The 25,010-nt window shown below is 43.3% G+C and overlaps 1 protein-coding gene across 3 annotated transcripts in view; it reads left to right on the top strand.

The window, feature by feature from the left end:
* The window catches only part of LARP4B (La ribonucleoprotein 4B), an 87,877-nt gene that overhangs the window by 21,667 nt on the left and 41,200 nt on the right, over nt 1-25,010 (top strand). For all 3 annotated transcript variants that reach the window (XM_073581635.1, XM_073581632.1, XM_073581633.1), the window contains exon 3: nt 20,109-20,238. In XM_073581635.1, coding sequence (XP_073437736.1) covers nt 20,158-20,238 — 81 coding nt within the window. In that variant the 5' untranslated portion in view covers nt 20,109-20,157. The remainder of the gene's footprint in view (nt 1-20,108; nt 20,239-25,010) is intronic.

Genomic DNA, 25,010 nt, shown 5'->3' with positions numbered 1-25,010 from the left:
ACGTCTTCAACTTGCGCAACTGTTCACAATAGCAGTAACTTTTACATGGCACTGTATATGATAAAAAAAGACACTCGCCTCCTTTATCCCCTGACAATCCATTGCAGATTCTCCATCAGTTCCTCTTTGCTCTTTGTTTACAGTAATACCAATAAGGCAGGGGTGGGCAAACTTTCCTGTTGGATCACATGAGATACCGTGACTTTTGTGAAAGGCAGGAAAGTAAATCTGCTCAATTTTCAAGTATCGCTCCCAATGTTTTTTCTTTTTTTATTTCACCATCTGTTAGCTATCTGTAATGTATGTTCATAATGAAAATGAAATGTTAATTAAAATATTTATATTAAATTAAAAAAGTAAAGTCCACTGTTGGTTTTTTTTTTTTGCCTCCTATATAAGCCATTAGTAATAGATGTGCAGGTATTAACTACCTACCGTACTTGCAGGTCGCGGTCTTCTTCAGTTTCCAGCGCGGCTTCGGTACTTTTCCTCCATCATGAGGCTGCAGTTCTGACTTGCCATCTCACATCTGCACTTCATTGTGGACTGGAAGTCACTTTCTCAATGTAAGTATGTTAGACTCTAAATGATGCGGTCGTAGACTTACGGTACATTAAAAAAGGATCTAATGGTCTGCGGTGTGAGCTGGCAAGAAAGAACTCTGGTCACGTGATGCAAGAGAGGGATCAGAGCAGCGCTGGAAACTGAAGACAGCGAAGTGTAAGTACGGTATTTAAAACCTGCACTGTTCATACAAAACTTATGGCTAATAAAGGAGGCAATAAAAAACACTGCAGTATTGTAGTACTTTTAATATATACGGTGTGTGTGTGTATATGACTACCTCTTGAAGCTCATCAAGAGAATGCCAAGAGTGTGCAAAGCAGTAATCAAAGCAAAAGGTGGCTACTTTGAAGAACCTAGAATATAAGACATATTTTCAGTTGTTTCACACTTTTTTATTAATTATATAATTCTACATGTGTTAATAGTTTAGATGCCTTGAGTGAATCTAAAAAAATATTCAGAATTGAGAGTCCTCAGTGGTTGATACCTTTTAATGGCTAACTGAAAAGATGGTAACACATTGCAAGCTTTCGAGACTACTCAGGTCTCTTCTTCAGGCTTGACTAATACAAAATCTGAAGAGTCACATATTTATGCACTAGCAGCGTTTGAGTGAATCTACAATTTTCATAGTCATGAAAATAAAGAAAACTCTTTGAGAAGGTGTGTCCAAACTTTTGGTCTGTACTGTATATATACGTGTGTGTGTGTGTGTGTGTATATGTATATATATATATATATATATATATATATATATATATATATATATATATATATATATATATAAATACAGTGCCTACAAGTAGTATTCAACCCCCTGCAGATTTAGCAGGTTTGATAAGATGCAAATAAGTTAGAGCCTTCAAACTTCACACAAGAGCAGGATTTATTAACAGATGCATAAATCTTACAAACCAAAAAGTTATGTTGCTCAGTTAAATTTTAATAAATTTTGAACATAAAAGTGTGGGTCAATTATTATTCAACCCCTAGGTTTAATATTTTGTGGAATAACCCTTGTTTGCAATTACAGCTAATAATCGTCTTTTACAAGACCTGATCAGGCCGGCACAGGTCTCTGGAGTTATCTTGGCCCACTCCTCCATGCAGATCTTCTCCAAGTTATCTAGGTTCTTTGGGTGTCTCATGTGGACTTTAATCTTGAGCTCCTTCCACAAGTTTTCAATTGGGTTAAGGTCAGGAGACTGACTAGGCCACTCCAACACCTTGATTTTTTGCCTCTTGAACCAGGCCTTGGTTTTCTTGGCTGTGTGCTTTGGGTCGTTGTCTTGTTGGAAGATGAAATGACGACCCATCTTAAGATCCTTGATGGAGGAGCGGAGGTTCTTGGCCAAAATCTCCAGGTAGGCCGTGCTATCCATCTTCCCATGGATGCGGGCCAGATGGCCAGGCCCCTTGGCTGAGAAACAGCCCCACAGCATGATGCTGCCACCACCATGCTTGACTGTAGGGATGGTATTCTTGGGGTCGTATGCAGTGCCATCCAGTCTCCAAACGTCACGTGTGTGGTTGGCACCAAAGATCTCGATCTTGGTCTCATCAGACCAGAGAACCTTGAACCAGTCTGTCTCAGAGTCCTCCAAGTGATCATGAGCAAACTGTAGACGAGCCTTGACATGACGCTTTGAAAGTAAAGATACCTTACGGGCTCGTCTGTAACGGAGACCATTGCGGTGGAGTACGTTACTTATGGTATTGACTGAAACCAATGTCCCCACTGCCATGAGATCTTCCCGGAGCTCCTTACTTGTTGTCCTTGGGTTAGCCTTGACTCTTCGGACAAGCCTGGCCTCGGCACGGGAGGAAACTTTCAAAGGCTGTCCAGGCCGTGGAAGGCTAACAGTAGTTCCATAAGCCTTCCACTTCCGGATGATGCTCCCAACAGTGGAGACAGGTAGGCCCAACTCCTTGGAAAGGGTTTTGTACCCCTTGCCAGCCTTGTGACCCTCCACGATCTTGTCTCTGATGGCCTTGGAATGCTCCTTTGTCTTTCCCATGTTGACCATGTATGAGTGCTGTTCACAAGTTTGGGGAGGGTCTTAAATAGTCAGAAAAGGCTGGAAAAAGAGATAATTAATCCAAACATGTGAAGCTCATTGTTCTTTGTGCCTGAAATACTTCTTAATACTTTAGGGGAACCAAACAGAATTCTGGTGGTTTGAGGGGTTGAATAATAAATGACCCTCTGAATAAACTTTTCACAATTTAAAAAAAAATTAAACAAAGAAATAACATTCTTTTTTGCTGAAGTGCATTTCACACTTCCAGGCTGATCTACAGTCCAAATGTCACAATGCCAAGTTAATTCCGAATGTGTAAACTTGCTAAATCTGCAGGGGGTTGAATACTACTTGTAGGCACTGTATATATAATTTTATTTCTCATTAATAACGGTTTCCGGACTGCCCATAGACTTGAAATGTCCAGGGTTGTCTGCGTATAGCTATGCAATTACATTTTAGAATTACAGTGCATAGTATAGCAGGTGCACAAGATCGTATGACTGCAGGAGAGGGGAGCCGACTGCCAGTCACTCCTCTCCTCGTAGACAAGGCAGAGATGGTTGTGAAACCATCTCCATCGTCACGATCGCTGTTAGCCCCGTTTTTAACGAGCGCTCTGTAAATGGTGAAGGAAGGGCTGACAGTGGACCCCGCAATCATGTGATCACCAGCTACCGTGAAGAAGCAGGAGCTGCTGGATCCTAAGGCCAGGTTCATACTGCGTTAAAGCAGGCCGTGTTGGACGGGCTGTGTTAGCGCGATAGCATAATGCGATCACATTATGCTATATACCGCTAGCGCATATGATTCATCTGTGCTAGAGGTGATGGAGCCTCAGACGCTGCAGCCCGCGTCCGAGGCTCCGTCACTGGATGACGGAATATCGCTAGCGCATGCCGATTTATGGCATGCGTTGGCGATGCGCCCGACAATAGGGGTTAATGGCAGCGTTAACACCTCCCCTTGAGAAAGCGGTAGCAATGGCACGAAACGCGCGCCGGGGTGCATTGGGACCGGGCTTTGAACACTGGGTAATACGGATTATGTAATTTTTCTTCCCCCCCCCCCTTTTTTTTTCCTCCCTATTATGTCCGAGCAAGATGAATTTAATATGACGGATAAACACTCCCAAATTTGCCACAAATCAACAATGCACTATACTCCTCCTACAATCAACAATGAAACACCAGATCCTAATGCTAAAGTCCAGATCAACCACAGAGCATTCAATGGTAAAAACACTTTTATTGCTTCACATATAGAATGTAAAAAGACTTTTTGTCTGCAAAAAAGGTGCAAGAAAAAGAAAAACATAAGGCTCCCATTAATATGAATTTTGCTGCATGTCTCTGGACCATATGACCACAATTCATGAAAAAATACCATCCAAGATAACAATGGCTAAACACACTAATATGTAATGGTGCACACAATGATTAACTATGGCTACAACCGCCAAATAAATATACCAAAAAAAGGGGGCACCAGACACTACTGTAACCATTCAGGCTGTGAGCACCCACTACAAACTAGCAGCTACCACTAATTAGCTATAGTATACGACAAAAAGTTCCAAGGGCTGCATATTTGTAAGGAATGCTAACCCAAACAGCCTGACAGGGGGAAATCTATATAAATCATGAATGGAGCCCACAGGGGCCATTACCTGGATCGTAGCAGCGTTTATTGTATATGCAGTGGGAGCCCCGTCCTTCAGCCCCGACGTTCATGTTTCGCCTTGCTTCCTCGGGGGGCGAATAGGATAGCATTCCTTACAAATATGCAGCCCTTGGAACTTTTTGTCGTATACTATACAGTTGTGGCCAAAAGTACAGTTGTGGCCAAAAGTATTGACACCCCTGCAATTCTGTCAGATAATACTCAGTTTCTTCCTGAAAATTATTGCAAACACAAATTCTTTGTTATTATCTTCATTTAATTTGTCTTAAATGAAAAAACACAAAGAATTGTCCTAAAGCCAAATTGGATATAATTCCACACCAAACATAAAAAAGAGGGTGGACAAAAGTATTGGCACTGATCGAAAAATCATGTGATGCTTCTCTAATTTGTGTAATTAACAACACCTGTAACTTACCTGTGGCACCTAACAGGTGTTGGCAATAACTAAATCACACTTGCAGCCAGTTGACATGGATTAAAGTTGACTAAACCTCTGTCCTGTGTCCTTGTGTGTACCACATTGAGCATGGAGAAAAAAGACCAAAGAACTGTCTGAGGACTTGAGGAAGCATGAGCAATCTCAAGGCTACAAGTCCATCTCCAAAGACCTGAATGTTCCTGTGTCTACCGTGCGCAGTGTCAGCAAGAAGTTTAAAGCCCATGGCACTGTGGCTAACCTCCCTAGATGTGGACGGAAAAGAAAAATTGACAAGAGATTTCAACGCAAGATTTTGCGGATGTTGGATAAAGAACCTCGACTAACATCCAAACAAGTTCAAGCTGCCCTGCAGTGTCAACCCGTACTATCCGTCAGCGTCTGAATGAAAAGGGACAGTATGGTAGGAGACCCAAGAAGACCCCACTTCTTACCCCGAGACATAAAAAAGCCAGGCTGGAGTTTGCCAAAACTTACCTGAAAAAGCCTAAAACGTTTTGGAAGAATGTTCTCTGGTCAGATGAGACAAAAGTAGAGCTTTTTGGGCAAAGGCATCAACATAGAGTTTACAGGAGAAAAAAAGAGGCATTCAAAGAAAAAAACACGGTCCCTAGAGTCAAACATGGCAGAGGTTCCCTGATGTTTTGGGGTTGCTTTGCTGCCTCTGGCACTGGACTGCTTGACCGTGTGCATGGCATTATGAAGTCTGAAGACTACCAACAAATTTTGCAGCATAATGTAGGGCCCAGTGTGAGAAAGCTGGGTCTCCCTCCGAGGTCATGGGTCTTCCAGCAGGACAATGACCCAAAACACACTTCAAAAAGCACTAGAAAATGGTTTGAGAGACTAAAGAGACTTCTAAGGTGGCCAGCAATGAGTCCAGACCTGAATCCCATAGAACACCTGTGGAGAGAACTAAAAATGGCAGTTTGGAGAAGGCACCCTTCTAATATCAGGGACCTGGAGCAGTTTGCCAAAGAAGAATGGTCTAAAATTCCAGCAGAGCATTGTAAGAAACTCATTGATGGTTACCGGAAGCGGTTGGTTGCAGTTATTTTGGCTAAAGGTTGTGCAACCAAGTATTAGGCTGAGGGTTCCAATACTTTTGTCTGGCCCATTTTTGGAGTTTTGTGTGAAATGATCAATGTTTTGCTTTTTGCTTCATTCTCTTGTGTTTTTTCATTTAAGACAAATTAAATGAAGATAATACCAAAGAATTTGTGATTGCAATCATTTTCAGGAAGAAACTGAGTATTATCTGACAAAATTGCAGGGGTGTCAATACTTTTGGCCACAACTGTAGCTAATTAGTGGTAGCTGCTAGCTTGTAGTGGGTGCTCACAGCCTGAATGGTTACAGTAGTGTCTGGTGCCCCCTTTTTTTGGAAAATTTGGCGGTTGTAGCCATAGTTAATCATTGTGTGCACCATTACATATTAGTCTGTTTAACCATTGTTATCTTGGATGGTATTTTTTCATGAATTGTGGTCATATGGTCCAGAGACATGCAGCAAAATTCATATTAATGGGAGCCTTATGTTTTTCTTTTTCTTGCACCTTTTTTGCAGACAAAAAGTCTTTTTACATTCTATATGTGAACCAATGAAAGTGTTTTTACCATTGAATGCTCTGTGGTTGATCTGGGCTTTAATTAGCATTAGGATCTGGTGTTTCATGATGGATAAACGTAGTATTGGACAGAAAGGAGAGCTAATTATAAATATATGACCCTCTGTTACTTTACAGTGGCCCCATTATTGTTATGGTGCTTTGGGATTCATCATAAGATCTATTGTTGTACAATTTTCGTATATTTTTTTGCGGGGGGGGGGGTTCTTTTAACCCAGAGATATTTATCAGTATGAAAAATACGAATTATTGAGATCTGTATCTTGCATTGTGGCCCATAGTTCCCTTGTTTTGGTGTCTGACTGAGCACATCCATTTTTATCTGTGTTTTGTTTGTATTTTGATATGCTAATAAAAATTACAAAAGTTTTTAAAAAAAACTCCTGTAGTCCTCTGGTTTTCATACGAATTAACAGTGGAGTTAATGTTTTTGCTAAGGCACAGTAAATTTGTGCGCAACATACAATGAGTCTGGTTTTTTTTGTTCAATAGGTGTAACGCAGTCCGTCTAACAGACTGCCATAGCGCAGTATGAACCCAGCCTAACAGACCCTGATCATGTCTGTTAGGCCTCATTCACACGTCAGGTTTTTTTTTTGCATCAATGTTTGCCAAAGCCTGGAGTGGAGCTTACAGAGAAAAACTAATAGTTGAAAGATTGACACCTGTTCTGTATTTTGGAGACGCTCCTGATATTGGCACTGATGAAACACTGATCAAATGTACTAATGTGTGAATGAGGAGACAGGAGATTGAATTTGCTCTGTAACTGGAACTAATTTATCAGCCCCAGTTACAGTGGAAATCCTATTTAAAATAAAGTGTTAAAATTCCCTGCCCCAAAGCTCTTAAGTGAAATAATTAGAAAGTGATAAAAAAAAAATGGTCACTGTAAGGCCGGGGTCAGACGTGCAAGAAACTCGCACGTCAACACCCGTCACTGCTTCCGGTACTCAGACCGGAGCGTTCAGCTGCATGTATTTCTATGCAGCTGAGTGCTCCGGTCCTGAGTCCTGGCGGCAGTGCCAGTTATTGGCGTGCAAGACTCGTCAGTTTCTCGCAAGTCTGACCCCGGTCTCAGTCTGATTTACCAACTTAAAAAAAAATACAAAATTGTATGTTTTATATAAAATTAATTGTTACGGAAAAGAGAACAAAAAAATTACTATGTATTTTAGTCGTGCATCGTGGTCAGAAAGAAGACAAAATTGTAAAGCAAGTGCATTTTTTACTCCCCCCCCCCCCCGTCACCTGATATCCTCAAAGTAAGAAAATTAGGCTTGTCTTACTGCGAAATAAAGATGCAAAAATTGTTTGACTGTCCGAACAAGAATGTATGGAAAAATAACCTCAAAACTATGCCAGTCAAGGAAGGAAAATGGCCTGGTCTTCAACTAGTTATGTTATATTTAGATTAAATATTTTTATTAGTCGCATTTATCTGACTCGCTGCTACTGATTAATACACATTACGATAGGACTGATTGTAGCATGTGGACTTGCATGTAGCAATTAATACTGTATTATAACTTTTATAAAGACTCTGATGTGTTTTATAGTTTGCGCCGTCTTCAGACCTGATCTACATTTTCGGTTCCCTGTACTGCTGGAAGCATTGTAGCAGTCAGTTGCCTTTTTAGTGACATCATGGTCTACTCAATGGCATTTGCTGATGGCAACGCAAGCCAATTTCTCAAGCTGAAACTAACCTCTCCCTCCAGATCACTGGAGTTGACACAAATGCATTTAGAAGCCAAGCCATGTGTCATAAGTTTTTCATCTTGTATGACCTGTTCTGCATTATCCCAGCACAGAGCATATAAAAGACCGAGCGACTCAATCACCAGGTAGAGCAGCAGTAATGTGTACAAGTTTTACTACACTCCTCAGGTAATGTCCCAGAATGTCATGAACTAGCTACACTCCTCAACACTGAAATTGCATCATCGTGAAGGAAACGTCTTGGAGTTATGAAAATCACAAGATTGATGGACTTAATGATATGCAAATGATGCTGGCATGGAAACAAAGTTTAGCGAAGCTTCACTAATGAGTAAAGCCCCCGTTACACACAGCGAGATCGCTAGCAATATCGCTGAAACGCACTGGTTTTGTGACGCAGCAGCGATATCGCTATGTCTGATACTTACCTGCAACCGGCTCCCTCGCTGGTTATCGCTGATCGCGCGAGAAGGTCCTGGACCATTTCTCGTCGGGCGACGCGTGGACGCGGGCGGGAGGACGTTGGGATCGCCGTGTCTGACAGGTAAGTAGCGACCCCAGACCCCTGCTATGTCACTGGTGAGATCTGCCTGTGTGGCAGCTCACTAGCGACCACTTAGCGATGCACCAGAGATCCATATCGTTGTCGGGATCGCTGGTGCATCACTTAGTGTAACGGTACGCACTTTCATGCCTTGGCCATTATCAGTGAGTTGTGGTGGGCTGTTATCAGTGATTGAATACTCTACCACACTGAATGCACTTGGGCAACTCATCAAGGTCCTTTGCTGGCAGCTCCCTTTTCAATTGCTGACCAATGACGTCCCAGATGTGTTCAATGGGAGACAAATCTGGAGATGCTGCAGGTTCGTCTATGGCGTTCACTACACCGTAAAATGACGACATATTGACTTCATTCTGCGGGTCAGTACAGTTGCTGCAACATAAGAATTGTGTTTTTTGTTTCAATTTGTTTTTTTAAGTAGATAAAAAAGAAAATTGTAACTTTTGTTTTGAGATTTGAAACTTTTTTTCTTTTGTCAGAGGAGCTCTGTAAAGACTTGTGACCACGGTTTACCCTGCAAAAAAAATTACATTTTGCCATGCATAAAGCTTTTTAATATTTTATTTTTTTGCAGTGGTGACTAAAGTATATCACTTGATCGCTGGTAGAATAAGCTTTACTGCTCCTGTGCAGGGTTTCTGATTAAACCCTGACAGTCAGTGGTGGTAGTTGGTTGGGGTTAGGGCAATAAGATGAGCCCTTGCCTTTTTGGATGAAGGCTTTGTGGCCGCAGTCCCTTTTTTACCAGGACAGCTACAAAAAATTTTTTAAAAAACCAATCCCGATCAAAAATGGCTCCAAGCTAATGTTATAGGCTGGTGCTAACTGTGTAATTAAGCCAGCTCTCCCCCCCCCCCCCCCCCCCCGCTGCATGGAGCGAGCTCTGCTCCTAAAGCCCCCGTTACACACTGCAATATCGCTAGCAATATCGCTGTAAAGTCACCGATTTTGTGACGTAGCAGCGATATCGCTGCATGTGATACTTACCTCCGACTGGCTCCCCCGCTGGTTATCGCTGATCGCGCGAGAAGCTGCTGGATCATTCCTCGTCATCCACTTCCTGCGGCGCTTCCTGCTGTGACGACGAGTGACGTGTGGAGCCGGGCGGTTGGACGCAGGATCGCCGCGTCTGACAAGTAGCGATCCCCGTCCCCAGCGATGTCGCTGGTGAGATCTGCCTGTGTGGCAGCTCACTAGCGACCGCCCAGCGATTCACCAGCGATCCTGATCGCGTCATATCGCTGGTCGGGATCGCTGGTGAGTCGCTAGGTGTAACGGTACCCTAAGCCTGCTCCATTAATGCCTGTTTTTCTTATGTCATTGGCCATAAGGAGTGAAGCTTGATCCACCAAGAGACTAAATCAGTAAACTCTCATTCCCATTTTACCTAGGTATAAACTATAAATATTCCATAGTTTGACTACAGTCTGTTCTCTATAATCCACATTTAGATGGCCCGTGGGTGAGCTGAGAATCGATGTGGCCAGTAATCCCACCAGGACGTCCTTGTTTACTCCTCGGCGCAGTTCCTTTTCTTTGTGCCCATTTGGCATCTTGTGATAAGTTCAGCTTTTATCTGTTGAAATAAAGTGTTAGAAGAAAGGTGCAGAAATGTCTGGCAATAGCCAGTGTGAGCAGAGATCGGTAAATAAACACCGTGGGAGACAGTACCCCCGTCTCACGATTGACAAAGTGGCAATGGTGAAATTTTAAAAAAAAATGCCCAACAAATTAAGTGAGAAACCTTTTCAGCATTGGGTGACCTATGTAAAAACCTATCCTAGTAGACACAGGTAAGTGTCCTGTGTGTGCTTCTCCCAACCTCCCCAGAAGTAATAAGATGTTATATACCAGTAATCGTATATACCGGTGATGCGTCATCAGCTCTGCGCTATTACTTTTAGTAGCTTGTTATGCTTCCATCCATCTCTTGCGCTGGGAGGATGTTTCACTATTTGCTGCCCCCCCAAATCCCCTGCAAGGTGTTTCCTGCTCGGCGATGGCTTGTATCATCCCAGTGTTCGGCTAGGGTCACCAGTGCTTGTTTTTGCAGCTTTGTTGTTAGTCCACATTATGTAATATATCTGCCTAATAGTTGGGGTTTAGCAATGTTGTGTTCCTTTACTCACACACATTTATGTTTAATAATGTCTGTTATGTATGAGGGCATTAAAGGGAGGCTGTCACCCACCCCCAAATGCTTGGTAAAGGGATTCTTGCCACCAGGTTTTTGCTACCTTATCTGAGAGCAGCATAATGTAAGAAAAGAGACCCTGATTCCAGCAATGGATCACTTAGTTTACTGGGTGCAGTTGTTGTGACAGTTTATAGATGTAGCATAGCTTACATCTAACTCGGCCTACACCACAGGTTTCTGTGTACATAGTGTATTGAAAGTGAGCTGATTATCAGAGAAGGGGGATTGATCGGACCAGGGTTCGCGTGAGCATCAATCCAGGTAATGATCATTGCGTGGTGATAAAGCATTCATTGTATGGAATTGGCACACAGCCTAATAAGTGACACATCCCTGAAGTTTGTCAGCCGCTACGTCATGCTGTCTTCGAATTACATAGCAAAAACCTGCTGACAGATTCCCTTCAAGCTGGCTGTACAGTGAAATAGGGGACTTAGATGCTATGAAAATCATACTAGTACTGTGCATATTGCTTCTAACATAAATGGAAATGTGGCACATTCGGGAGATCCTTGGAGCGGCCAGGAGCTCTGTGCACTTAATTTAACTTGAATTTTGAGCACTCACCCCGCATCTGCCTGCTCGTTCAGAGTACTTTCTGAACTCAGCCCATATGTCTGCGTGTGCGCACAGATACTGCCTGATGTGGGTTGGTTCATCTCCCTGGCTCCTCTGTGAAGCTGCTCGCTGTACTTCCATCTATAGCGAGCTGCAGTCGCAGACAGAAGAGTGCAACGCACTGGCAGTGTTTGCACATAGCTATGCTCAGGCCTAGTCTCTTCCTATGCCCAGAGTCATAATCTACAAAATTGAAAATTAATGGGGTGTGACGGTGCATTGAACCCCTGGCCACTCACTCCATGGGTTCACTGAAGCCCCCTCATTTACATTAGAATTAAATGTAAATTTCTCAGACATGGATTCAGTGCTATATAGATCCAGTAGCAAAACTCATCAGCCGAAAAACCAGGCAATAAAATAGTACTTTATTCCAGTGCGATTAAAAATGAATGACCTCTCCATCTTCTTCCAACAAAATAGGATAGATTTTCTGTGTTTCTGACTTTAAACCAGTGCTAGTGTGATGGCCTGCAGGTACAGTGCTAGTGTGGTGGCCTGCAGGTACAGTGCTAGTGTGATGGCCACTACAGTGCTAGTGTGATGGCCTGCAGGTACAGTGCTAGTGTGATGGCCTGCAGGTACAGTGCTAGTGTGGTGGCCTGCAGGTACAGTGCTAGTGTGGTGGCCTGCAGGTACAGTGCTAGTGTGGTGGTCTGCAGGTACAGTGCTAGTGTGGTGGCCTGCAGGTACAGTGCTAGTGTGGTGGCCTGCAGGTACAGTGCTAGTGTGGTGGCCTGCAGGTACAGTGCTAGTGTGGTGGCCTGCAGGTACAGTGCTAGTGTGGTGGCCTGCAGGTACAGTGCTAGTGTGGTGGCCTGCAGGTACAGTGCTAGTGTGATGGCCTGCAGGTACAGTGCTAGTGTGATGGCCACTACAGTGCTAGTGTGGTGGCCTGCAGGTACAGTGCTAGTGTGGTGGCCTGCAGGTACAGTGCTAGTGTGATGGCCACTACAGTGCTAGTGTGGTGGCCTGCAGGTACAGTGCTAGTGTGATGGCCACTACAGTGCTAGTGTGGTGGCCTGCAGGTACAGTGCTAGTGTGGTGGCCTGCAGGTACAGTGCTAGTGTGGTGGCCTGCAGGTACAGTGCTAGTGTGGTGGCCTGCAGGTACAGTGCTAGTGTGGTGGCCTGCAGGCACAGTGCTAGTGTGATGGCCTGCAGGTACAGTGCTAGTGTGATGGCCACTACAGTGCTAGTGTGGTGGCCTGCAGGTACAGTGCTAGTGTGGTGGCCTGCAGGTACAGTGCTAGTGTGGTGGCCTGCAGGTACAGTGCTAGTGTGATGGCCACTACAGTGCTAGTGTGGTGGCCTGCAGGTACAGTGCTAGTGTGGTGGCCTGCAGGTACAGTGCTAGTGTGGTGGCCTGCAGGTACAGTGCTAGTGTGGTGGCCTGCAGGCACAGTGCTAGTGTGATGGCCTGAAGGTACAGTGCTAGTGTGATGGCCACTACAGTGCTAGTGTGGTGGCCTGCAGGTACAGTGCTAGTGTGATGGCCTGCAGGTACAGTGCTAGTGTGATGGCCACTACAGTGCTAGTGTGGTGGCCTGCAGGTACAGTGCTAGTGTGGTGGCCTGCAGGTACAGTGCTAGTGTGGTGGCCTGCAGGTACAGTGCTAGTGTGTTGGCCTGCAGGTACAGTGCTAGTGTGATGGCCACTACAGTGCTAGTGTGGTGGCCTGCAGGTACAGTGCTAGTGTGATGGCCTGCAGGTACAGTGCTAGTGTGATGGCCACTACAGTGCTAGTGTGATGGCCACTACAGTGCTAGTGTGATGGCCTGCAGGTACAGTGCTAGTGTGATGGCCTGCAGGTACAGTGCTAGTGTGATGGCCTGCAGGTACAGTGCTAGTGTGATGGCCTGCAGGTACAGTGCTAGTATGATGGCCACTACAGTGCTAGTGTGGTGGCCTGCAGGTACAGTGCTAGTGTGATGGCCACTACAGTGCTAGTGTGGTGGCCTGCAGGTACAGTGCTTGTGTGGTGGTGGCCTGCAGGTACAGTGCTAGTATGATGGCCACTACAGTGCTAGTGTGTTGGCCTGCAGGTACAGTGCTAGTGTGATGGCCTGCAGGTAGTGCTAGTGTGATGGCCTGCAGGTAGTGCTAATGTGGTGGCCTGCAGGTACAGTGCTAGTATGATGGCCACTGCAGTGCTAGTGTGGTAGCCTGCAGGTACAGTGCTAGTGTGATGGCCACTACAGTGCTAGTGTGGTGGCCTGCAGGTACAGTGCTAGTGTGGTGGTGGCCTGCAGGTACAGTGCTAGTGTGATGGCCTGCAGGTACAGTGCTAGTGTGTTGGCCTGCAGGTACAGTGCTAGTATGATGGCCACTACAGTGCTAGTGTGTTGGCCTGCAGGTACAGTGCTAGTGTGATGGCCACTACAGTGCTAGTGTTGTGGCCTGCAGGTACAGTGCTAGTGTGGTGGTGGCCTGCAGGTACAGTGCTAGTGTGGTGGCCTGCAGGTACAGTGCTAGTATGATGGCCACTACAGTGCTAGTGTGTTGGCCTGCAGGTACAGTGCTAGTGTGATGGCCTGCAGGTAGTGCTAATGTGGTGGCCTGCAGGTACAGTGCTAGTATGATGGCCACTACAGTGCTAGTGTCGTAGCCTGCAGGTACAGTGCTAGTGTGGTGGTGGCCTGCAGGTACAGTGCTAGTGTGGTGGTGGCCTGCAGGTACAGTGCTAGTGTGGTGGTGTCCTGCAGGTACACTGCTAGTGTGATTGCCTGTAAAGATGGGCAAACCTTAACGGTAAAGATTGAGGTTCTTACCACGGTATTGGACACCTAGCGTCCATGCATGGACCCCAAACAAGGAATTCTCCGGGAAGTCTGTTTTACTGTTAGGGTTCAGCAGCCCAGACTAAGCTTGTTGAAAGGCTGCAGCATAGCTAATCAACAAGCTTTTCCGGTGTGGGCACTTCTGGCTCCATCACAGCCATGCCAAGTATTGGAAAGGCTGTGATTGGCTGGCGCAATATGTAAAAATAAATAAATAAAAAATGGTCCCCTCTATTTTTGATAGCATTCACAGATAAAAGACATCTAGGGGCTGGGAAGAGCCATAGATATTTGGCCCTCCCCAGCCTTAAATTAGCAGCAACCAGAAAAGGTGCGTCCATTAGCTGCACCAATTCTGACGCTTTGCCTGGCTGTTCCCACTTGCTCTGGCGCGTTGGCAAGCGGGGTAATATTTGAAGGTGGTTGTCAGCTGTGGATTGTCCGCTGACATAAAGCCCAGGGGTTAGAAATGTAAAGGTGTCTATAAGACACCCCCATTAATAAACGCACACAGAAATTTCTCACATTGCTAATGTCAGTAAGGGTACCGCAGTTCACCGGCTATACAAACGGCAAAGCTCAGCAGAGTTTCCCTGTTAATATGATTTTTATAGGGGCAAACGTCCCTAAATTACTCGGCACCTAGTTTAATATGCGTTTTGATGGTGACACTCCCTTTAAATCAACAGTCTGTAGCTGTTCACTATAAGCATGGGTTAATTAGCTTTGATGTGGTTTACCTTAAAGCTTTTATTTATAGGCATTATAGACTAAAGAGCATTTTAGCTTAAGGTGTCCATTTCCTTAAGTAATGCATCATACTCTATAGGAAAGCGTGAGATTTTTTTTTCCTGTTAATTCTAGTAAATTACTAAATGCACTTATTTTTTTTTTATCCTGTTTCCTCTACAGAAATGGCTGACAAAAGCCCATCTAATATGTGACCACCATCAATGTGTGTTAAAGGGGTTGCAAGAAAAACATGACTGCTTTATTCTTGTGCAACCAATTTTAAGAGTTATCCACTACTGGATAAAACCCTACTTAATCTCTTAAGTGCCCTGTATAATGTAAAAAAAAAAAAAAGTGTAATCCCCTCTGGCTATGGCACAGTTCCTGCGATGCCCTTGCTGCTTTTCTCAGCTGGTCGCTTGATATTGAATCACATGACCGCTACAGCCAACGAGCGTCTCCCGATCGGCTGCAGTCCTTCAGTATTCCAGCAGAGCAGACATCCACTCTAATGTCAGGTCTTCAGTATTAAAGGCTAGTGTCGATCGCCGGATGCTGATTGACTGCAGTGTTCACAGGGCTGTGGAGTCGGTAAGCCACAGTTGCGACTCCGACTCCTGGATTTTATCAGGCTCCGACTCCTTCATAAATGGCCAATTCATAACAACAAATTTACTGTTGTAAAATATTAAACATCGTGCTTATTCAGTTTCTCACCATCATATAAGTAATCAGACCACTTAGAGCAAAAACTACATTTATTAGAATACAATTAGAATATAGCAAATAACTTTTATTAACTTTTCTAAACTGTAAGTAAATATGCAATAAACACTTTTATGCAGTTAATAAGAACAAATCTATAAATTTGTCCTCAGAAAAAGTATTGCCTCTGTCAGATCCTCCTTCATGGATGCCCTCAAGTCTGATCTAATTATTTTGAGAGCAGAGAACAACCTCTCTACACTAACTTGTGTTGGTGGCAAAGCAGTAACCACTCGGGCAACATCTCTGACAATGTCAGGATACAGAGGAATCGCTTGTTGCACTGTTATTTTTGATGAACGGTCAAATTTCTCAATTTCTTTTAGTGCACATGAAAAATTCTGCTGAAATGTACTGGCTGTGTTCCTTGATGGGGATGACTCCTCTTCTATGCGGGAACGCTTTGCACGGTCCTTGTGATCCAAATATTTTTCGAAATTAAATTCATCAGTTGATGATGAGGGTGAAGATGTGGCAGGACGACCAAATTCTTCTTGTTCCTCCTGACTGTTCTGCAACCCTTTCATCCTTACTGCTATTTCAAACAGAGCTTCTTTTCCTTAGCTGTTGATCATCTAGAAGAATCCGATGCATTGGGTCTACATAAACGGCTGCCAAAAGAATGTTATTTTGTAATAGTAGCTCCTCTCTCCGTTTCATTGATGTAGCAATGCCACTTGCAATTAACCCTCCTCTTTGGGACAGGCGAAACATCTGATTCTTCCACTCCTTTAAGAAAATACCTGGAGTTAAGTCCTCTGCTTGTAATTTTTTAGTCACTGTAAATGGGTGCTCTAGCAATTTTTCCAGCTCAGTCACCTGATTCCACTGACTTTCATTTAGCGTCAGTTGAGGGTTAGCCATGTCTACAAGAAAGGTTTTCAGTTCAACCAAGCTCTGAATTATTAAGTAAGTACTGCCCCATCGTGTGGCTTGATCAATAATTGCCCCTTTTCCAGCACGTCTCTTCAAAATTGAGTCAACTTTAGGGGTTCTGGCAACAGTAGCCAATTTTCTCACCTTGCCAATCAGTGCAGCAGCATGTCCTTCTTGCAGACTGTCTCTTATAGCCAGCTGTAGCGTATGCACAACACAGCGCATGTGATGAATGAAAGAACATATTGACACAGTTTCAACAAGATCATCTAAACTATCATGTTGCTGTTCATCTGAAGCAACTTCAGTTTGCTCCTCAGTTACAATACTGTGTTCCTCTATTTCAAACATTTCTGTGTCTGTGGACCCAGAATGTTCTTCTAGCTGCTGGTCACCATCATTACTCTCATTCATTAGCTTAAAAGTACTTATCATATTTGAAGCATTGTCAGTTATGACAGAAAGAACTTGCTCTTTTTTAAGTTCATAGTCTTGCAGAACATTTTCCACCAAGACCTGGAGAAACTCACTGGTGTGATGAGCTTTGGTGTCTTTTACTGCCAATGTCTTGGTAACTATTTCATTTTTGTCACAAACAAATCGGACATTGATGGCAAAATAGTTCACTCTGTGATGTGTGCAGGCATCCATTTTAAGAAACAGAAAGCGTCCCTTGAGAGTTTTTTTAAGTTCTTCCTTTTGTTTAAAAGCTTCTTCGATTACTAATTTTCTAATACTCTCTCTCTCCAGAGAAACACCAAGCTTGCGGGCCATTTCCCCATTCAGACACATAAAAGCTGGTCGTGAAAATAATGAAATAGGCACACTATCCTTTACAACAAGCTCTATGATCTGTTTTTTAAATGTATCTACTGTCATTGTCACAGTAACTTTGTCACTGACAAAATATCTTGCAACTGATGGCTGCAAAGTTCTCTGCTCCTTTGTTTGGCTGGAAGAGCTGGGCACTGGTTCATTGGTTTGGATGCAGTCTTTCTCATCCACTGCTTTCAGTACTTCTGGATGAAAGCGCTGTAAATGTCTCTTTAGATTAGAAGCTCTGGTAGGAGCATTTTTATCTTTGCCTGAATATGCACTCATCTTGGCTTCACAGCATTTGTTTTCGTCTGGATATTTGTCATACACTGACAGACATAATGTTTTCTATCTTGAGTGATGGTGAAATGTTCAAATACAGCTGATTTAATGTGATGCTTCTTTGACATTCTCAGGTTTTTAATTCTGCATTCACAATCCAAATGACAATTGTTTTTCCTAAAAACAATTGTACAAAATTATTGCCAGGTCGTACAACTGATATAGTGGTCAGTAATACTGTTATTATTCCTCATGTACTCACAGTTAACTGATGCAAAGTTTGTTGAAAGGATAATACTTCTTACAGTCTTCCTCTTCTGAGTAGCAGGCAGCTGTGAGATGCTTGGAAGACGCACACCTAGTATGATCTAGTCTAGAGGAGGAGCTTTACTACTAAGAATTTGCAACACATTTTCACTTTCAGTTTCATACATTGTAAGTAGGGGGGTTGGGGCAGCATGAGGTTAACCAAGTATAAGATTAGATAAGGGCAGTGGAGAACAGTGACACACAAGAAGTAAGAAATGTCTCTATCTCCAGCAGAACCGCTTATCACTGTTGTTCATAGTTTGATAGAACATATATATTTGAGTAACATTTATAAAATTCATATGAAAGTTCAATTATGAATTATTAATACATTTTTTTTTAAAGCTGGAGTCGGTACATTTCTACCGACTCCAACCAAAACTAACTCCGACTCCACGACTCCGACTCCACAGCCCTGAGTGTTCAGATGTCTCAAGACTTGCCAATATTATCAGAGGCATCCTAGCAGGCATGGTGCCATGGCAGGATGTGTTTTATACATTGTTTTTATCCTGTATGGGGCACTGAAATGATTACGTAGGGGCTGTCCAGTAGTGGACAACCTTCTTCTTTTTTTTTTTTTTTTCCCAGTGTTCATCTTACAGGAAAAACCTTAAAGGGCCGCACTTTCCAGATTGACAGCAGATCTACTCACGCAAACCAAACAGCCACATAGGCATATATTGGGCTCTTGTGTTTAAATCAGGAGACTCTCAAGCCTGTACAGACGGTACACCTCTAACATGCAAGGCCTAAGATGTATACCCAGATAGTGCTACTTCCCTGTCTCTCACTGTCTGCAAGTCCTGGTGCCTCCTTCATTAAAGGGAACCTGGCACATACATGCAGTCCGATCTGTGGGCAGCTTAGTAATAAAGAGAAGAAGCTGAGCAAATGATTTATAGGCTGGTGAGAAAAGACTCACTTGTATTTTATTCATTGTAATCCCTGGTGTTTGTATGCAGGTGTCCAGTGGGCGTTCCTGATCAGTCATAGGACCGCCCACTGGACTAGTATCCTTATAAGAACCTGTATTTCAATGAATAAAATACTTTTTTTTTTTTACTGAATCTTTTCCCACAAAAATATATATGAATCTGATCAGTGCCTCCTGCTCTATAACATGGTGCCTGTAGGTCAGACACCATTCTCAACATGCACAGTATGTATTCTCATCATTAAGTAATGAAAACAGGAGTTTCCTGATGAAGCCAGGCGGACAAAAGCATGCTCTCGGCTGAGAAATTGTGTATTGAGTATTTCATAAAGGAAATGGACTTTAGTAGAAATAAGAACAGGAAATTAGGTTTTTATATAGAGATGGTAATTGGAAGGAGTCTGTGGAAACTGGCCAGTAAGTTTTATTTTTGGGAAATGTTGACGGTCCTCTGGACCAAAAACCACGCTGCAAAAGCTGAAAACGAGCTTACAATTTTTTGAGATTGGTGTGAGACATCTTGTCAGCTCATCACTTTTTCTACATTGGATCAAAGCTGCAGATTTGGCTATTAAACCAATTAAAAGAAGAAAAAAGGCCTTTTTTTATAAAAAAAACAAAAACAAACATGGTCTGCATTTCATCAGTTTCTGCCCCCAAAATATTCATAACAAAAGCCTCACGTGATCATCCTCTTGGGTTTGGGCACACTTGCAAAACTGGCTTGCCTCGTGACCTACCAAGACCTGGATGTTCCTCTTATGTTAATCTATGAACAAAGAAGCCACTGGCAACGTGAGACGATACAAGATTTCCAACCAAACACTTAGGTTTCATATGAGTCTTAGTAATGAGCCGCAGGGATGCCGTTATGGACTCCTGTGTCTCACGGGCCATCAAATCTTGGTGTAGAGCCCTAATAGGGGTGTAGATGTTTCCCACCTTGGTCTGAGAGGCTTAGAAATAGTGATAAAAAAAGTCCTCTTCCTTTGAGTTATTCCTGCCTTAATTGGATCTGCAAAGTTTTTCTGTTCATATTTCCCAAACTATTATGTATCACCATTGCTTTCATTCACTCATTATACAGAAATCCATTGTTGTCTGATTGCTTTTCCGTAATATGGCGATAATCTTCTAATTTTGTATATTATTCTTTCTCCCCACCCCCCCAGCTTTCTGGGCTGACTCGTTTTCTCTGAGGAGCCTAGAAGCAGACGGCTCATGACTTCAGATCAGGATACTAAAGTTGTGGCTGAACCGCAGGTACAGCAAGTCCAAGAAGCCAAAGATAGTTCACATCTTGTAAGTACCGTGTTTGTGCATAAATGATCCCCGTTTTGTTTGCTGTTCTGGTTTATGATGAAGAATTCCATTAATGCCTCATTCAGACATAAGTCACGGTTCCCGTACGCAAAGGAATAGACTGATTTTCTTAGTGTTGGTGCTTTTTGGTTAGTGCGGCAGATTTTTGCCATCAGTGGTTCACCATGCTTAGGGCTGTACGCAGTATAAAATCTCTGAATGTGAATGAGGCCTAAAGGGGCTATCCAAACATCACCCATAAATGTATGATTGTGGGGGATCAAGCTGCTAAGATGCCCAGCAATACAGAACAAAATATAATGACACGTCACTCCTCAAATTACGGTGGTGCCCGGATAAGGGTAACCAATCCTTAATCAATGTACTGCACAGCGCTTCTGCACCAGATTGTCTGCTATGACCTACTCATGATTCTCCCGTGATTTCTCTCTTCTAATGGGCTTCAATCTTAAACCTTCTGATGGTACTTTCTGCCTACAGCTACCACTTGTAGACTAGGTGCCATTTAAACCAGGCACTGCTAATAAAAATTTCCAAACAATCAGTGTGGATTGGAAAAAAAAACCTCACCAGTATGACGTGTATGTAATAAAAAAACCTCAATGTTTCAGCTACAGTCAATAGTCCAAAAATGTGTTCTAGGAGGAGGGTGGATGTGTGTTAAAGGGAATCTTGTTCCTGGCTTTTTGCAGCAAGTGACGCATCGCTGGAATATGGGTTTCTGCCCCTATGTCATGCTGCTAGCAAAAACCTGCTCACAGGTTCTCCTCCTTGTTATTTTCTACTAGATGGTGGCCCAATTCTAACGCATCGGATATTCTAGAATATATATGCAGTTTAATTTTGAAGATTTAATAATAATGCAATAATGCACCCCCCAATCCTGATATGTATGGTTCTCTCACCCCCAATCCTGATATGTATGGTTCTCTCACCCCCAATCCTGATATGTATGGTTCTCTCACCCCCAATCCTGATATGCATGCTTCTCTCACCCCCTATCCTGGTATGCATGCTACCCATCAACCCCCTAATCCTGGAATGCATGGTCCTCTCACCTTTTTCCTGGTATGCATTGTCTTTCTTACTTTCGGGGTATGCATGGTCCCCTCACCCCCCAATCCTGGAATGCATGGTCCCCTCACCCCCCTTTCTTGGTATGCATGGTCCCCTCATCCCCCTTTCTTGGTATGCATGGTCCCCTCACCCCCCTTTGCTGGTATGCATGGTCCTCTCACACCCCAATCCTGGTATGCATGGTCCCCTTACCCCCCTTTCTTGGTATGCATGGACCCCTCAATGCCCCTTTCTTGGTATGCATGGTCCCCTCACCCCCCCCCCCCCAATCCTGGTATGCATAGTCCCCTCACCCCACCCCCCAATCCTGGTATGCATGGTCCCCTCACACCCCCCCCCCCAACCAATCCTGGTATGCATGGTCCCCTCACCCCCCCCCCCAATCCTGGTATGCATGGTCCCCTCACCCCCCCAATCCTGGTATGCATGGTTCCCTCACCACCCTTTCCGTGTAGCCGCGACCAATCAGCGTTGCGGCCCTCTGTCCACGACCAATCACTGCCTCGGCCCTGTACAAAAATATTAAAGTTATTCTCACCTTCCGGCGGCCTCCTGTCTTTCCACGCGCCCGGCCTCGCGTTCCCAGTAATGCTTTGCGGCTTAGACCGCTGATGACGTCGGTCTTCTTACTTGCTCTCGCGAGAGTGACGTCATCAGCGGTCTAAGCCGCAAAGCATTACTGGGAATGTGAGGCCAGGCGCGTGGAAAGAAGACAGGAGGCCGTCGGAAGGTGAGAATAACTTTTTTTTGTTTTTAATTTTAATTCTCTTTTTTTTTTTTACAGATTAAGGCCTGCGCCTGCCGCTGATTGGTCGCGGCCGCCAGGCCCCCGCCTGGCCGTAAACCATCAGCGGCCCGCGATTTCGGTGACAGACACGATAAGATATATATATATATATATATATATATATATATATATATATATATATATATATATATATATAATGTGTTGTTTTTTTTTAATTTATTGTTTGTTTTTTATTCAAATTGGCAACTAGTTCAGTTAATTGCTCAAACTTCATGACAGTCATCTTCTCTCTCCCCCCCCCCCCCCCTTTCTCTTTTTTTCTTTCTCTTTTTTTCTTTCTCTTTTAGAGCTATTGGTAGTTACTTTATGAATGTTGGATAACTTGCTGAATGTTGCTATATTATAGGGCATCTGGTTGAGGAACCTTCTTTTTTCCCCCAGTATGTTATCTAGAAGCCTATTTATGGGGATGACTATCTATCGTTCAGCGCAGCAGAGCTCTGCACCGATAGAAATAGTGCGTACGACAGGTGCAATTCGGGTGACTGTCAGTGTAATCTGACCATATTCTTCTACTGTCCCGTATGCCACCATGGGTTACACATAACATTGGTACTATACAGTATGACCACTCAGCATATGAATGTATCTCTTCCGTATCTCACAGTTTACGTAGATATTAAGAACTTAAATAGCAAAATAGAATTAATACATTTAATATCTGAGAAACTGAACATGTAGATTACTGTGGTTAGCAGAATTTCTGTTATTTCCCGTAAATTCTGATATTTTAATGGGGTCCAGAGAAAATGCAGATTATAATGGATGGTTCACATTTTACGGGAGCCTTTTTTTAATGCAGTTTTCCTAAAATAATGTGATCGGGGCACCCCACCACATGCATCCACAGAAGTCTGCTGTATTTTGTGGGGAAATCTGGCAGTAAGAAAAGATATTAATAAAAAAATTATGTTTTATAGGGAAAAAAAAAAAGTTTAAGGCTGAGTGCAGACGGACTTTTTAGCCCTGCGGATTTTTCCGCGCAAAATGGAAGAAATCCGCAGGTCAAATGACCTGCATTTTTCCTGCGGATTTCTTCCATTTTTTCCTGCGGTTTTATTGTGGTGTTTGTGCGTTTTTCCACTGCGGTTTTCCCCCTGCGGATTTGGTGACAGGGGAGGTGGAAAACCGCACAAAAGAAGTAACATGTTGCGGATTTTGTACCGCAGGAAAACCGCGCGGAAAAATCCGCATCATCTGCACAGTGGTTTTTTCTTTCATTGATTTTAAGGCTACTGTACATCACAATGCGGATATGCAATGTTTCTGTGCGGTAAAATCCGCTGCGGATCCGCTGCAAATCTCCATCGTGTGCACACAGCCTAAGCCATATTCAGATGTACTTGTGTAAATTGTCCCTTTATCATCCAGAAATACTTTTTCATGCGTGTGGCATTTCTGTATGTCAGTTTTTCTCTTTTTTTTTTTTTTTTTTTTTTTAATTTTATGTATGGCGTCTGTTTTACACATCAACAGATTTCTATGTATAATCAAACGCTTAATACAATGTTAATTGAAATGAATGCTTAAAAGAAAAAAAAATTGCATAAAAATATGATTAGTCGTGCATGGTGCGATTTATAAAATAAAAATGCTCACCATTGCTTTGTGTGTAATAACACACAGGTGACTATCATTGGTCTGTGGATATCCATTTTGCATTCAGAAACCCTACAGATGTAGAATGAGCGCTAATCCAGACATCCCACTTGTAAGAAAACATCACCGGGTCAAAATTTGCCTCCTTTTTGTTCTTCTTATTTTACTCTTGCTTCTCCCCTTAGTTTTCGGGTATTTGTTTATGCTGAACCCTCCATATTGTTTCAGCGATATGGGCTTTTTTATTTAGTGCTAATTTTTGTCTTTTCTAAGGGGGCGTGACTAGCGGGGTAATAATAATTCAGTGTCAGCAGCAATGCCCCCAAAGAACCCCTTGAGCCACGCCTCTTTGTAAAAACTCATAAAAAGTATCACTTCATATAAAGTCCCATACATCTGGAACCATATGGCAGATTTAAAATCAAAAAACAAAACCAAGCAGAGCACTCGAGGGAGCAGTAGGAATATTATGAGGGTAAAGCTGGCCACTTTTGGCCTGATGACAGCTGCGCTTTTTGCTGGGCACACAGAGCACGCGTGTGTTGCCTCTGTTCTGTGAAAGGTCACAGCCTAGCTCGAACTCCTGTGTTCACCTCGTTCACAAGATACAGTTTTGGAATGACGTCCCCTCACCGTCCCCCTTTACAACATGGAAACTGACAGCTGCAGGGTCTCTGCGCTCCCCACTATTGCTGTTACCTGGTTTGTTCTCTGGAATTCAGCAGTTTGCTTAATGGACATAGATTAGCCGCTCGCAGATAATGCGATCTCTCTATCTACAGTTTATAGCTGCTCCCGGGTAGTTTTTAATCTTAGTGAATGGAAAATTAAATGTACAATCCCCAGTGTTTGCTTTATAACAGCTTCTTTTGTTGTATATTTAGTTTAGGTGAATAATTTATCAACTTGTTCTTCCTAAAAGAGAGCTCCTTTTATAATGGCGGTCACACCGATGCAATGTTATGCCATTCCTTATATTTCATCGTCACAGAGTGCCTGTGCTGAATGCATTCACACCTTACTGTAGTTACTGCACTCATGGGAAAAGGGGCTTGCTGTTTAACATATTAAACTTGATAACTACCAAATTTTAGTTCCCAGAACAGTCTCCTAAATTAGCATTAAATGGGTAAAATACCCAAGTGCATATCAAAACTAGAAACTTTTCGATTCACCTCTATTAAAGATCTATATTCTCAAAAACAGAGAAGTTTTTAATTGTACTCTCAGCTGCACTCGTCTAGGTTGGTCTCCTAGGCAATGAACG

The sequence above is a fragment of the Dendrobates tinctorius genome, unplaced genomic scaffold, assembly GCF_039654945.1.
Source record: "Dendrobates tinctorius isolate UK_male_01 unplaced genomic scaffold, ASM3965494v1 ptg000070l, whole genome shotgun sequence".
Taxonomy (NCBI): Eukaryota; Metazoa; Chordata; class Amphibia; order Anura; family Dendrobatidae; genus Dendrobates; species Dendrobates tinctorius.
The sequence above is the reverse complement of the archived record's forward strand: the minus strand, read 5'-3'. Positions and strand labels throughout refer to the sequence as shown.